This window comes from Pipistrellus hanaki (assembly GCF_964339955.1).
Source record: "Pipistrellus hanaki genome assembly, chromosome: 2".
In the NCBI taxonomy this organism is placed as follows: domain Eukaryota; kingdom Metazoa; phylum Chordata; class Mammalia; order Chiroptera; family Vespertilionidae; genus Pipistrellus; species Pipistrellus hanaki.
Window position 1 is genome coordinate 167,817,208 of NC_140504.1, and position 16,047 is coordinate 167,833,254.

At 56.7% G+C, this 16,047-nt stretch overlaps 1 protein-coding gene across 1 annotated transcript in view; it reads right to left on the reverse strand.

Annotated features, from left to right (window-relative positions):
- TTC39A (tetratricopeptide repeat domain 39A) overlaps positions 1–698 on the reverse strand; it is a 39,884-nt gene extending 39,186 nt beyond the window's left edge. The window contains exon 1 of the mRNA XM_084872911.1: positions 438–698. Within this exon, the coding sequence (XP_084729037.1) occupies positions 438–652 (215 nt within the window). The 5' untranslated portion in view covers positions 653–698. The remainder of the gene's footprint in view (positions 1–437) is intronic.
- Positions 699–16,047: the final 15,349 nt, after the last annotated feature.

Sequence of the window (16,047 nt, forward strand, 5' to 3'; positions counted from 1 at the left end):
CGTTCAAATCCCAGTCCCGCCTCTCCCCTCCTGGCGACCCCAGACGAGTTCCTAAGAGCTGTGCCTCAGTTTCCTCGTCTGTAACGAGGTGGCAATGCGCCCACGCACAGGTGTAAACGCCCCCCCGGGAGGAGGCGGCTCTGCGCTGTCCTGTGGCCGCGGATTCGGAGAAAGTTGGGACCCGGAGGGGAGAGACGACCAGGGTTGCGCCGGCACCCCAACCCCTCCTCCCCCCCGCGAGTTCCCGCAGCCCCCCACCCCCACCCTGCACCCCGCTCCCGGCTCCCCGCCCCCCGCCCCCGCTCCCCGCGGCGGCCACGGCCACGGCCACGGGCTGCAGCCGCAGTGCAGGCCGCGGGCGCGGAGGCCGGGGGGCGCCTCCCCCCACACCCCCGCCCGGCCGGCCGCCCCCTCCCCGGCCCGGGCCGCGCACTTACCCGGCGGGCGGGGCGCCCGGGGCGCCGGCCGAGCTCATGGCGGAGGGCCCGGCCCCGGACCAGCTGCGGCCCAGGAGCGCGGAGCCCGGGCTGCGGAGCGGCGGACGCGGCCGGGGAGGGGCGCGCCGGGGGCGGGGAAGGCGGCGGGGCCGGGCCGCGGGCTCCCACCGCCTGCGGGTGCGCCCTCCCGGCTCCGACAGGTGAGCCAGGCCCATGCCCGGGCCCTCAGGGCGCAGCCCCCGCCCGGAGCTCGCTCCCTCCCCGCACCGCCCTACCGATGGGGCCCAGAAAGTTCTCCCAGATGTGTCCCCCACCTCCTGTCCCTCCCCTCCTCCGCCAGCTCCTGCAGCGCCCGGGGGCACTCACTGGGGGCACTCACTGGGGGCACTCATTAGGGGGCAGTCATTGGGGGGCAGTCATTGGGGGCACTCATTGGGGGGCAGTCATTGGGGGGCACTCATTGGGGGGCAGTCACTGGGGGGCACTCATTGGGGGGCATTCATTGGGGGGCAGTCATTGGGGGGCACTCATTGGGGGGCACTTATTGGGGGGCAGTCACTGGGGGGCAGTCATTGGGGGGCACTCATTGGGGGGCAGTCATTGGGGGGCACTCATTGGGGGGCACTCATTGGGGGGCACTCATTGGGGGGCACTCATGGGGGGCAGTCATTGGGGGGCACTCATTGGGGGGCAGTCATTGGGGGGCACTCATTGGGGGGCACTCATGGGGGGCACTCATGGGGGGCACTCATTGGGGGGCAGTCATTGGGGGGCACTCATTGGGGGGCAGTCATTGGGGGGCACTCATTGGGGGGCACTCATGGGGGGCAGTCATTGGGGGGCAGTCATTGGGGGGCACTCATTGGGGGGCACTCATTGGGGGGCACTCATTGGGGGGCACTCATGGGGGGCAGTCATTGGGGGGCACTCATTGGGGGGCAGTCATTGGGGGCACTCATTGGGGGGCACTCATGGGGGGCAGTCATTGGGGGGCACTCATTGGGGGGCATTCATTGGGGGGCAGTCATTGGGGGGCAGTCATTGGGGGGCACTCATTGGGGGGCACTCATTGGGGGGCACTCATTGGGGGGCACTCATTGGGGGGCACTCATGGGGGGCACTCATTGGGGGGCACTCATTGGGGGGCACTCATTGGGGGGCACTCATGGGGGGCAGTCACTGGGGGGCAGTCATTGGGGGGCACTCATTGGGGGCACTCATTGGGGGGCACTTATGGGGGGCACTCATTGGGGGGCAGTCATTGGGGGGCACTCATTGGGGGCACTTATTGGGGGGCATCATTGGGGGCACTCATTGGGGGCACTCATTGGGGGGCACTCATTGGGGGCACTCATTGGGGGCACTCATTGGGGGGCAGTCATTGGGGGGCATTCATTGGGGGGCACTCATTGGGGGCACTCATTTGGGGGCACTCATTGGGGGGACATTCATTGTTGGGCATTCATTGTTGGGCATTCATTGGGGGGGCATTCATAGGGGGGCATTCATGGGAGGGCATTCATTGGGGGGCATTCATGCAGACTAAGTCCCAGCCTCCGGAGCCAGGCGTGGGTTTTAATCCCACCCACTTGCCCCTGGTGTCTGTGTTGGAGGAGACAAAAAGGCGGACAGTAATGCCACGCAGCACACTCATTGCTAGCCAGCAGCAGGCACTCGCCTTCTCAAATGATCCCCCTTCGGGCCATTTTACAGATGGGGGGACCGAGGCACAGAGTTCATGTGACTTGCTCACGGCCACTCACCTAATACGTGGCAAGTTGCTCTCAAATGATCCCCCTTCGGGCCATTTTGCAGATGGGGGGACCGAGGCACAGAGTTCATGTGACTTGCTCACGGCCACTCACCTAATACGTGGCAAGTTGCGATTGGAACCCAGCCCTCCGGACTACAAAGTTCACACTCTTGCCTCCTCAGCTCCCTCTCCCCTGAGCCCCCAGGCTGAGGTGAGAGTCACAGTAACTGCTCCTCAGGTGCCCACCGTGTGCCAGCCCTGAGGCGTTGTCCAGGGCCAGGGCTGCAGCTCACCGGGTCTGGCAGAAAGAACCCTGGCCCTGGAGGAGTTAACCAGCCACCACCCCAGGCCCCTGATGCACTAACCATGACTCATCAGGCCACGTGGCTGCCGGAGAGCCGTCCCCTCACAAAGACAGGGACGGAGGGGAGGGCTCTAGCAGCGGGGACTCGGCCTGGCTCTCTAGGGTGACGGCCTGGCTCTCTAGGTTGATGGAAGAGGAAGCAGGAGGAGCTTGCAGAAGCTGCTGTGGTGGGGAGAGGGAGGGCCAGGCAGGTAGGGCCTGGTGGAGAAGGGGAGGGGTTTAGGGGCATACCATTTAAATCTAAGCAGGCTCTCTGTAGTGAGCGCTTCTCCTGCCCACGTGTGAGCAGAGGCTAGATGCTCACTGGCAAGGCCCCTCTGGCCTGTGGGACTCAGACACAGGCCCGGAAAGAAAATTCACTGCAATGAGCCGGCTTTGGTGCCACCCACCTTGGCTATGACATCCAGCTAAGGGAAAGGCTCGTAGGCTGGAGGGGCCTGGGGGCCTGCTGGGGGCGCTGGGCAGAGCTGACCCTTGAACTTTGTATTATTTATATACAATGAAGTCATGGGAGGAGGGCACCGGATGGGAGAACGGTGTGGGTGAAAGGTGGGCATGCGGAGTTTATGAAGCCGGTGAGAAGACCAGCCGCCTACGTATGAGGGGCCTCAAGGACCTGCTCCAAGTCTCAGCTCAAGAAGGTCCTCAGTTGCCGGAACCAGTTTGGCTGAGTGGATAGAGCGTCGGCCTGCAGACTGAAAGGTCCCAGGTTCGATTCCAGTCAAGGGCATGTACCTTGGTTGCGGGCACATCCCCAGTAGGGGGTGTGCAAGAGGCAGCTGATCGATGATTCTCTCTCATCGATGTTTCTATCTCTCTATCCCTCTCTCTTCCTCTCTGTAAAAAAAAAAAATCAATAAAATATGTTTAAAAAAAAAGAGAAGGCCTTCAATGCTCTGAAGTGACTTTACCTCCCGTCTGACAGATGAGAGCACTGAGGCTAGTGCCAAGTGTAACATGGACTCAGGTCTAGCCATCCCATAAACCCTGGTCTTAACTATCCTGTGGGGAAAGGGTGTGGAAATGAAGGGTGGCTCGCAGAAATGAGGGTGTGAGCATTGGGAACGCGGTGCCCTTGTAGAAAGAGCTTAAGCTGTGACATCCGAGCTGCTTCCCCCTCTCTGGCCCTCAGTCTTTCCATCTGTAGCGTGGGATCAGTGTCCCCACCTCCCGTGGACACGGTGAGGCTGATGGCACTGTGAGGCTGATGGTGCGGTGCTTGGGTGACCTCTGTCCCCTCCCCCTCACAGCCCCCTCCTCCAGGTTTCCCCCGGCACCAAGGCTCTGTCTCCACCGGCCAGGGCTCCCCAGCTGCTGAGCTGCTGACTGTAAAACGTTGTCTTAGAATGAGTGAGCCCCACCCCGCAGGCTACAGGCTTGTTAATAATTCACAAGTACACAGGTTCGCCAACAAAGGGCTCTTGAAGAGGCTCCAACAGTCACAGCTCTTAAGCATTCCCTGGGGAGGGGCCCTGGAGGAGGATCTGGGCCTGTTCCTCGGCCCAGCCTCCTCCCACCCCAGGGACTCCGACTCCCGCCAGCTGTGTGACCTTGGGCCTGTCACTGCCCCCTCTGCCCTTGGTTTTCATTTTCCCGCCCGATACAAAGAGGAGAGAAGACTGGGCCAGGAGCTCCGGGGTCCTCCTGCTCCGATGGTCTCAGTTCTGGGATCAGAGCTCTCCTCCAAGTCTGGTCCCCGGGAGCTGCCTGCGGTGGGTCTGCGGGAGGAGCCCAGCCAGGCACCAGTTTTGGTGGGAAAGAAGGGGCAGAGGGACTTCTTGCCTTGAGTGGCTTCCTGTCCGGGGTTAGAACTTGGGCTCAGGAGCCAGGAGGATCTGGCTGGACGCCTGGCCACCATGTCTAGCGGTACAGCCCCACCTACTGGCTTGAGGCAGGGCAGGGAGTGGCTTAGAGGGCAGGTCTGTGAGGCAGGGCTTACACTCCTGCCCTCACACCCCAACTTCGTCTCTGAAATGGGGATCTTGACGGCACCGACCTCACCGGGTTGGTGCAAGGATCGGATGAGGTTAACTACATGAAGCACCAAGAGCAGGGCCTTAGCATTCTTCTTTGACTTTTCTTTTAAAATATATTTTATTGATTTTTTACAGAGAGAAAGGGGGAGAGATAGAGAGCTAGAAACGTTGATGAGAGAGAAACATCGACCAGTTTCCTCTTGCACACCCCCTACCGGGAATGTGCCCGCAACCAAGGTACATGCCCTTGACCGGAATCAAACCCGGGACCTTTCCGTCCGCAGACCGACGCTCTACCACTGAGCCAAACCGGTTTTGGCTCTCCTTTGACTCTTCGTTTCCTGACCCATAATGCATGCTCCTGCCTCTGCCTCCTCTTCACACAGCACCAGGCCCATGGGATCAGATCGTGTCACTCCTCAGTTCAAAACCCTACACCCCAAGGTCTTCACCATGGCCACGAGGCCCTGCAGGACCCGCGCCCCCACCTCTCTCTCTGATGTCACCTCCCTCCTCTCTCTTACTCGGCCACCCTGGTCTCCTTGCTCTCCTCCAAACAGCCAGCATCTCCCCTCCTGGGCCCTCGGCACTTGCTCTTCACCTGAAACGCTCTGCCTGCGTCCCCCCTCACACCACCCCCTTCAGATCTCGGCTTGGATTTGACCTTCTCTGGGAACTCTTGCCCTCATCCCTCACATTTCTTTCCCCTGCATCGTTTTCCCCACAGCCCTGGATACCTGACATCCCGTAAATTTGGCGTATCCATTTATTCTCTGTCTCTCCCCATTCAATCCTACACTCCGCATGGGCGGGGGATTTTTCTTTCCCCCCCTTCATTTTTGTTCTCTATTTCCTGTGCCCAGAACAGTGCCTGGCATGAGGTTGGTGCTCAGTAAATATCTGCCACATGAGCAAGTTCCCTAAAAGCTGGGAAAATACTTTCAAAGAGCTGACTACAAAACGAGTACTAAAAGCCCCCATGCCTGTGCATTTGAGGGAGCGTGAGGAGGCCTCCATTTCCTCATCCGTTAGAAGGGGAGACAAGCCCTCCCCCAGCCAGCGCTGTGGTGGACTGGAGGGGATGGTGCGTGTTAGCTCAGCGTGCCCCATAGGGGGAGCTCATCGAGATCACGGAGGCGGCGGGGTGGCAGGGGAGGGGGGCGTCCTAGAGGCAGGGGCCTCCTCCAGAGGGTCCCCGGGAGGGAGAGAAGCTGGACAGGGCAGTGGCAAGAGAAAGAGAAAGAGAATGGTGGCATCTGAGCGCAGTGCTGTGCACGGAGCATGTGGGCGTGCCACCCCGCTTTGGCCGGCCTGACCTGTGCTCAGGGCCAGCGCGTGGGTGTGCCCCCCAGCCACCCAGGTCTGATGGAAGCACACACTCATCCATTCTCTCGGAAAGACAGCAGAGCCACCTTCGGCCTGAGATGGACATGCTCTGTCTGGGAGGTGGTGTTTCTTGGCTGGAGGTGAATTCGTGTAGGCGGTGGGTGCTTGCCAGAGCCGACTTTTCCGGGGAGCGAGGGGAAACCTGAGGCTGAGGAAGGGAACAGGCAGGGGCACTTCATCCCAGGGAGGAAAATGGGATCGGAAGGAATGAAGTGTCTTCTTGTGACCTGATGCCCCACCCAGGGTCCTAAGTCCTGATATAACCATATCGTTGGGGGACATGGGGTAAACTAGCCATTTATAGGGTGGAGGAAGGATTTTACCTAAAAGGAATAGATTTCTGCGTTGCTGTTCAGCTGAGAGAGGCTGATCTTGCAAAAGGAAAGGAAAGCCTGGGAGTCTTGGGCTGTGAGAGCAATCTCCTCTCTCCTGGAAGGGAAGATGTGGCTCTCCCAGAAGTGGAAGTTCTTCAGAAAGGCTCCTTCCAGGATGGCTGCGGGGCTTGGAGAAGCCCTATATATATCCGATATAATAAAATCCTAATATGCAAATCGACCAGATAGCTATGATGTGCACTAACCACCAGGGGGCAGACACTCAATGCAGGAGCTGCTCTGTGGTGGTCGGTGCCCTCCCACAGGGGGAGCGCTGCTCAGCCAGAAGCCGGGCTCATGGCTGGTGAGTGCAGCAGCAGTGTGGGAGCCTCTCCCGCCTCCACCGCAGCGCTAAGGATCCCCGGGGAGCAGGCCTAAGCTGGCAGGCAGACATCCCCCAAGGGGTCCCAGACTGTGAGAGGGTGCAGGCCAGGCTAAGGGACCAACTCCCTCCCCCTCCAGTACGTGAATGTCATGCACCAGGCCTCTAGTAGAATCATAAAAACCTTCCGTTACTCTTCTCTGCTTCCTAAGTACTCTTAGCAGGCAATAGAGGGTATCAGAATTCTGGGCTCAGAAGCTTCAACACTGTAGAATCTTGAATTTAAAAATGACAAGCCTGATAGTCAACTCAAAGGATCTGAGAGTCACAGAGGTGAAAACCCAGGACTGGCCTCCGGCTCAGATCCAGCCCCAAGGAAGAGACCGAAGCTGCCCAAGGACTCCAGTCACCAACCAGACACTCCTGAACCTGGTGGCCTCAGAGAGCTCCCCGAGCTCAGGCTCAAACCAAGAGCCAGAACCGTGTGGACAGCAGCCCCGGCAGTCCTCCGTTCTCACAGCGGGGGCAGTGTTCCCTCCCGAGCAGCTCTGCCCCTTGATTACTCTCTCAAAAGCAATCCTCCGGCTCCCACTTCCCCTTTGTTCCTGGTGCTGTCTCTCTCCCTCAGGAGCAGCCATAAGTGGGGGCGACTGGACGGCTGGGAAGGGGCCCCGTTTGTAGGCCGAGTAGATGGTGGTCCATACTGTGTAAGGTGCATGGGTGTGACTTCCCTCTTGTAACAGTTCCCAGCTCCTGTGGACCTCGAGGAAGAAGATACCTACTAAGAAGGGCTTCTGGGGGCTAACTGGGCTCAAATTTTACAAACAGAGCCCAGCAGCCATTTACACAGGGGTCTCTCAGGCCTGCACTGAGCCGCCCGCCTCCTGCACAGACGATCTGCCAGCACTGCGTTTGTGTCCTGGGCGCCAGCCTTTACAAAGGAGTTCCTGGAATCCTGTGTCAGCCAAAGGGCTGAGGCTTCTCCCATCCAATCAGAGCTACACAGCTCTATCCCTCAACCAGCTTTTTCACCCACCAATCAGAGTGGCTCCATTCTGACCAATCAGGACAGTGCCTTTTGGACCCATCAAACTTGGAGGACTTGGAATCCTCATTTGCATTAGGATGAACCAATCATGGGCCTGGGGCAAGGACTTCTGTCTACATAAATCAGCTCCTCTCTGGCTGTGAGAGCACACTTTTCCTCTCTCAAGGTTTGAAGAGGGGGAGTCCCGCTGGAGCAGACCTCTGCAGGGCACAGCAGACTGGCACAGAGCACACAAATGCAGGCACAGAGCAAAGCGGTTCAGCCAGAGGGGCCTGGCCCCAGAGCTGGCTGGTGCCAGGGCTGTTTTCAGGGCAGTGCTGTTTCACAATTGAGCTGTTTGCACTGAATAAAGTTTCCCTTTTCACTTCACTCCAATTTGGGGATTCCCGTTGGTGTAAGTTGATGCCAACGACCTTCAGTTCACATTACCTAATCCTGGTGCCCAGAATTCCCACAACTGGCTCTCAAATCTCTCAGAAACCCCCTCTGTCCAATGCAAATCCCTCTGGAGGGAGGTTACCTCACACCAGTGCAAGGAGCAAGCGAACCTGCCTTTGCAGAACGCTGACGGAATACGTGCCAGTGCCTGGGTATTACCAGTGTGACTTCACTGGATCGCCCCACCACGTCAGCTGAGTAAACTGAGGCTCACACAGCCCCATTCACTGAACCAAGGTCGCAGAGCCAATAAATAAGTGGCAGAACTGGGTCTGAACACTCTCCAAGCTCTTCACCCTCTGGCCAGGCTGTGGGACAGGAAGCCTGGTGGGTGAGGGTGGAGAAGTCACAGTTCCTAAGCCGGGAAAATGGAGACTTAGGTTCGTGTGTCGGTGTGAGTTCTAGGAGCAAAGAGTTTCCTGGGTATTTGTGTTCCGCAAGTTTCCTGAGGTATAAAGGCTCATGTGTTCAGTCCCTCATGCCCACTCCCTCACGCAGGCCCATGGAGGGACGTGGAGGACTCTACTTGGCCAGAATCCCCCTTCTCCCTCTCCTCCTCTCTCTCTCTCACCCCCCTCCCTTCATTAGTCATTTTGGATCTCGCCTCCCAGCCTGTCTACTCACCACTTCTCAGTTCTTCCTTCTTAGTTCATATATATATATATATATATATATATATATATATATATCGTAATATATAAATATTACGTAATATATATATTATTGATTTCAGAGAGGGAGAGGGAGAGAGACATGGAAACATCAATGATGAGAGAGAATCATCAATTTGCTGCCTCCTGCACGCCCCCTATTGGGGATTGAGCCCGCCGCAACCTGGGCATGTGCCCTGACAGGGAATGGAACCAGTGACCTATTGGTTCATGGGTCAATGCTCAACCACTGAGCCACACCGGTGGTCGGCATTCCTTCTTAGTCTCTTCTCCCCCATTCCCTCCATTCTACCAATCCACACCCAGCATCTGTCCTGCATCATTACACCAGCCTCCCCTCCAGTCTCCCTGCCTCCGTCCACACTGCGACATCAGCAGTATATACACATGTGAAAGGCAGAAGGCCCCTGGGGGCCTAGAGGTCAGAGCAAGCACAGCTGAATCCTTACAGGCAGGACAGCCTCTGGGCAAGAAATCCATCTGGACACAGCCACTCCTTACCACCCTAGCCAGGGGATCCCTCCCTCCTCAAAGACCATCCCCCCCCCATCCTCATCAAACTGGAAGCATACGCTAAGCTCCGTTCTGTGTGGGCTCTGGGGCCGTGGGGGCAGACAGACTGTCTACGCTCCGTGTGCGGTAGGGAGACAGAACAGGGTGACTGTGGCCCAGTGTTGAAATGGCCTGCCTGTGCACAAAATCCTTCCTCCACGGGGGTCATTGTTAAATATGGGGATCCCCTCCCTCTAGTGGCTGGCCAACACACGGTGAAATCCCAAGGCCTTGCCTTGTTTGGGGCAGCCTGCCTCCAGGATCCCCTCAGGCTCAGAACCTCAGCCACCCACCCCTTTCCTGCTCCTCAGGCACCCCGTGAGCTGCCCTCTCTGCCGGAAGTGCTCTGGGCATGGTGGGTTTTACTGTTTACCGCATCGCCCCTTCTAAACCGTAAGGAGACACACAGCATCCATCTGGTGTTTACTTGTTTACTTGCCCTAGAACATGGCCTCCTGAGAGCAGGGATTTGTATGTGTGAGGTAACAGTGTATCTGCAGCACCCAGTACAAAAGCAAAGGTGCTGGAGCCTGGAACCCCATGAGCCTGGCTCGGGGGGTGGGGTGAGGGGGTGGCAGAAAGCCTGTCTAAAAGAGGTCACCTAACGGGGTGAATGTCAGGAGTGGAGGGCGGCATGCCAGGCAGAGGCAACACCACAGTCTGGCCGGGCTGTGAGAACACCTCAGAGCCAGCTGGTGTTGGTGGGCGGCGTGAGGGTCAGGGAGTGATGGAAACAGGCCTGGGGGTGGGGCACAGCCCACCCCCTTGAGACTCTTGGAAGGGTTTTAAAGCAGAAAAATAATAACACGGTCTGGCTTGTGTTTTGGAAGAGACCAGTGTGAAGGTGCATGGGAGGCGGGGACCGGAAGAAGTGGGAAAGTCAGGGGCTGTGGCGTGGCTCCGAGGGGAATGGGCTGGGCTGAAACAGGTCTGCAGAACTTGGAGACTGAGGTGGAGGTGAGGGAGGGAGGGAGGGAGGTGAGAGATAACGCCCGGGTCCCGGGCTTGGGCAACAAGGCGATGACTGTGCCAGCCATCCTCTGAGATGGGAAAACAGGAGGAGGAACAGGTTTGGGGGTGAAGATGTGGAGTCTGATTTAGGGCTCGCCAAGTTTCAGGTGCTCATAGGACAGTCAGAGGGAGGCCCTGGGAGGGCAGCGGGACTGACCTTTGCCGGGGGGTCGCAGGGCAAACATTAAATATGTAAAGGAAAGGCGTTGGGGGTCAAGACAGCTCAGAGGAAAGGTCTCAAGGGGACGTATCTAGAGACACCAACTCATCGAGAAGCGGGGACAGCTGGGGAGGCGGAGGTGACCCACAGGAGGGCTGACCTTCCTCCAGGGGGTCCTGGTTAAATACGAAACCATGACCTCTGGCGCATCTGATTCCACCCAGGCTTCCCCCACGTCTGCCCCCAGGTGTGAACTGTCAGGCAGGGCGATCATTTGCTTACTCTCACCTGCCCGGGCCCCCAGGGTGCCCACCTCTCCACGCATGCTCCCCGGGGAGGGCCAGGTGCACGGGGCGCCGCCGAGGGGCCGCAGCTCCCCCCCCCCGCCCCAGGTCCAGGTCACTGGAGCTGCCCTTGCAGGGGGCAGCAGGTGGCAGCAGGGGAAGCGGGATGGGGATGGGGCCCTAGCGCCGCCGGGGCCACAACGCGCCAGCAGGGGACACGTGCACCTGCCCCTCGGTTCCCTCGCCCGCCCCGCCCCGCCCCTACCTGCGGGAGCCTCTCCCGGAGGCCGCCCCCTTCCAGGCGGTCAGGAAGGCCATGGCCGGCCGGACTCAGGGGGCGGCCGGCCCCTCGCGGCGGCGGCGGCGGCGGCGGCGGCGGCGGCGGAGGAGGAGGCGGCACCTGGACGGGGCGGGCGGGGTGGCCCCCGGGCTCCTCCCTGGCCCGGCCCGGCGCCTTCCCGCCCCTCCCCCGGCAGACCCCGGGCCCCGGGCAAGACCACTTCCCTCCAGAGCCATCAAGACCCGTCGTTTGTCCCGGGGATTGGCTCGTGGCCACAGAGAGGATGGTGGTGGAAGCGCAGGGCCACCCGGGCCTCCCCGCTCCCAGCCTAGAGCCTGTGCAGATGGGCGATGGTGTGACCAAGCCTTTCCCGGCCGCCTCAGTGCAGAACCTGCCTCGCTGGCCGGCACCTGCGTTGGGGGCAGAGGCTGAGCTGGGCACAGAGCGGGGGCGGCCGGGGGCAGAGGTGGGAGGAGCTGCCTGGGCCTGGGAGGGGAGGCTGCCAGTCTGGCCAGGCTCTGGGGTCAATCAGGACCCTGTTCCCAGACTTCTGATTCCAGCAGCCCGCTGGGAGGAGGCGATCAGAGGAGACTGAGCCACAAACTTCCTTTGAAATCCCATATTTTGTCTTAGGTCATGTGCATTTATACTTTTTACTTTAAATAACTGCGAACACGAAAGAACCAGCTCTGGAGCCAGGTGAGCCCCTGCAGTGCAGGGCAGCTCAGCCGGCACCCAGGGAGGCTCAACTAAGGCTGGGAGCAGGAGTGCCGGGGAGGCGGAGTGAGCAGAGGGATCCTTCCAGCTCCAGTTCCCTCAGTGAGAGAGGCTGGGGGCTGAGCCCTGGGGCCGGGCGGCTAAGGGACCATTTCTGTCTCCTTTTGGGCAGGGTCTGTACCCTAGGTACATGTGCAACACAAATTGTGTGTCTAAAAAACGGTGATTGGTTCTGACAAGCAGGAGACGTTCTCTAATGGTCCAATAGGGGTGTCGAACTCAATCAGAGAAGGGGCCAAAATCTAAAATCCAGCCTAAATTGCTGGCCGAATGGTTTACTGAACAGTCATAAACTGACAATGTCATAAACTGACAGCGGAGTGCAGTGATGACAGCGCGGTGTGGGCCACATTGCAAGGCCTGGCGGGCTGGATTTGGCCCGCGGGCCTTGTGTTTGACACATGTGGTCCAAGCCTTAAGCCAGGTGCTTTTCACAAATCCTTTTTGAATTTCATCTTATGAAATACCCTCCCCCCTTTCACAGCGGATGAGATTGAGGTTCAGAGGGGATGATTTCCCTGAGACACGCAGTGCAGCCAGGGCTCGCACCAGGTCTGTCTGCTCCACCGGGTGCTCCCCCGCCTGCCTGTGGCCCGCAGGGCGGCCTGTGCAACGCGGAAGGCAGAAGACTCGGGGATTGTCCGGGCATTCTCTCACTTTTCCTTGGTAGGCAGCAGAGAAAACATGACCTTTCCCCCTTCCTCTGGGTACTCACGTCCAAGTCTTGGGTCAACAAGGGCCCAAGAATGCTGCTTATCTGACCACAAGCCTAGAGCTTCCAGATCTGGAAAGTCCAGTTACAGTGTGCCCAGGGGCCCAACCCCTCAGCCCACAGAGCCCTGTCCAGCCTGGCAGCATTGTGCCCTGCAGGCAGCCAGGTCACAGGCCGAATGAATACCGCGGGGCCTCCGAAGCTGGGTCACTTAAAGGCCCAGAGCCCAGCCTAATCCCAGTGGGATTAAAGTCCCATCCAGCCTCTGAGCCCGCAGCCAACACCACTTCCTCCAGGAAGCCCTCCTGTATCTCCCCAATGGAGGAGTCACTCTCTCTTTGGAGGTTACATTTTTATCTTTCTCACAGCATTTAGGATTACGCTTTTTAGTCCTTACTAGTATACTAGTTATCAATGACCAGGTGAGTCTCTCCAGATTTCTGTCTCACATCTGTGTCTTCCATGGACCCCAGCACCACTGCTGCAGGTAGCAGGTGCTCGGTGTTGAGTAAATGAAGAAGGAACTAAAATTTATAAAGTTTCTACTTAGTGGCAGGCACTACACTGACGGCCCTACATACATTACTTCTAATCCGGACCGCTCTGTTCTGAGATTAGAAATGTTCCTGAGATCAGATTAGGAGCTGGGATTTGGTCCCATGGTTCTCACACGTCAAAGCTAGTTTCCTGTTCTTCTTGCCTCTTTTCTCCTTCGTCCTCTTCATTATCACCATCATTTATTTAAAGCCATGTTAGGCCTTATTCTAAACCCTTTACATGTTTCATTGTTAGAACAACCCTGTCAAATGTCTCCTTTTACCATCCCAATTTCTATAGCTGAGGAAGTGAGGCAGATTAAGTAACTTGCTCAAGATCACAACCGCTAATTAAGTGGCAGAGCTAGGACTCAACCCAAGCACCAGACCCAAATCTCTGTCTTAAACCTAGCCCCGTCTGCCTGCCACACGCACTTAGAATGCATACAGCTTTTATGAACCACGTCCCTAAAGCTTTTCTTAGTTTGAATCTAAAAACCCCCGAGGTTTTATTCTCCCCTTTACTCTCCAGCAGACCCCCTCCCTCGGCTGGAATCCCGGCCTCCCCACTTGATAGTTGTGTGTGACTTCAGGCAAGTTGCTTAACCTCTCTGTTTTCTCTTTTGTAAAAAAAAATGGGGATAACAACAGGCGCTTTTGGAAAGGACTATTGTGAGGGCTAAATGAGTTAATGCAAACAATACAGACCAGTGCTGGACACAGTGTGTTATCTGCACTTTTACTATGTGACAGTTTTATCCATAGTCAGTGAACACTCTCAAGATGACGGAAGTTTATTCCATTTAATCATGGACATTTTCCTAAAACGTATTGTTAGCTTTCTGTCTTCTTCCACATGGACATGACAGCTCTTGTGAGTGTCTGCCAACTGCCACGCAGCAGGAACGAAGCCTTTGTATCCGTTGTCCTTAATCCTCACAACCCTCTGACGCAACTGTTATCACCACCGAGGGCCAGAGGGGTTGAGAGATTTAATCAACGTTGTGTAGCTAGGAGATGGGAAGGCCAGAATTTAGACCCATGTTTATCAGACTCCAAGGTCTGGGTTCTTTCTATACGGCCAGGAATCTTTTTTTTTTTTTAATCCTCATCCGAGGATATTTTCCCCAAGTTAGAGTGGTGGAAGGGCGAGGGAGAGAAACGCAGATGTGAGAAAGACACATCAATTGGTTGCCTCCTGCATGCTCCTGACCAGGGCCAGAAGCCTGCAACCAAATTATGTGCCCTTGACAAGAACCGAACCCGGGACACTTCCATCTGCAGGCCCACACTCTATCCAAACTGGCTAGGGCAGGACACCTCAGCAAGCTGCAGTGAAGCGGGTTTTCCTTGAGAACATCAATTCTTGCTGAGGGCCAGGGCTGCTGCTTTGCCTCTTAGGTGTGTAAAAGGTAGCCTGGTGTTATGGACAAGCACATCTCAGAGCCAAGGCACTTGGGCTGGACCCTGGCGTGGTCCCTACTAGATTGGGGCGTCTTGGCCAAGTCACTTCCATCTGTTTATAAACCATGTTTTCTGTTTTAAGTATTGTAAGGCTGAAAAGGGGTAATGTATTGGAAGCCTTAGTGCCAGGCCCAGAGATGTTCCTAGGAAGTGTCAGCTAGTTTTCCTTGCCTCTTTCTTTCCACAAAATACAGTCATGAGCCACATAACGACGTTTTGGTCAATGCTGGACTGCACATATGGCAGTGGCCTCCTAAGATCAGAATGGAGCTGTAAGAAATGGAAGGGTGTGTGTTTGAGGAAGAATACTTCTTTCTCTGATGGAAGCATTATCTGTGGGGCTTGGCAGTAAATTCCCTCTCACACACAGCACTTCAATTTTATATATATATATATATATATATATATATATATATATATATATATATATATATAATTGATTTTTTTACAGAGAGGAAGAGAGGGATAGAGAAACATCAATGAGAGAGAATCATCGATCAACTGCCTCTTGCACACCCCCTACTGGGGATGTGCCCGCAACCAAGGTACATGCCCTTGACCGGAATCGAACCTGGGACCCTTGAGTCCACAGGCCGACGCCCTATCCACTGAGCCAAACCGATTTTGGCACAGCACTTCAATTTTGAGTGCACACATCACACGCCACTGACTGTTCAGCACAGGAGCCGTCTTCCCCACGCCCCGTGCGCCATATTCAGAGGGAGCCATAGCCCTCCCAGGTCCAGCCTGACGGTCTGCAGAGGACACTGCTGCACCTGCTTTGTGAAGGGCCCATGATCCCATACCAGGACACAGGCCCCCAGGAGATACCTCAACCAGTATGAAGTGCTGCTGCCACTTGACAGTGTGGAGCCAGCCCGTCCTTGTACTTTGCAAATATTGTCAGGCTGTAATGATGTAAAGCACAGATGAAGTTTATTTTTTTCCACTGACTTAATGCCAGAGAGGGCGCTTTGTGCCAGATGGGGTCAATGGAACCAAAAACAAATGTCAAAAGACAAAATACTGAGTCATCAGTTCTAAAACCTCTTCAAGTTCAACACACCACAATTTTTTTTTATCAATACAACCAAGTCCCTTAATCTTACAACTGCTCCAGTGTGTACTAGCCAAAACCACATTGCCTTGACAGTCCCCTGTGCTCCTTTATCTTCTCTCCATCCCGATTTCTTATTCCTTCTGGTCCTCAGGCCATCTCTCACTCCCTCCTGACAGTCACTACTATGGTGATCTGCGCCTAACCCAGCCAGTTCCTCCCCGCTGCTTCCGGTCAATCCAGCCCACACCCTGATCAGGGAGCAGCACTGCCGGCTTAGAAGTTCCATTCCCGATGGTGTGAGAAGGGGAGGGCCTGGAAGGCGGTGCTTATGAAACCTACAGTGGACAGTCACGTCCTAGAATTCACTCCCCACTCGCTCACGGACTCACGCAGAGCAACTTCCAGTCCCACAAGCTCCATTTCAAATAAGATGTATGGGTAG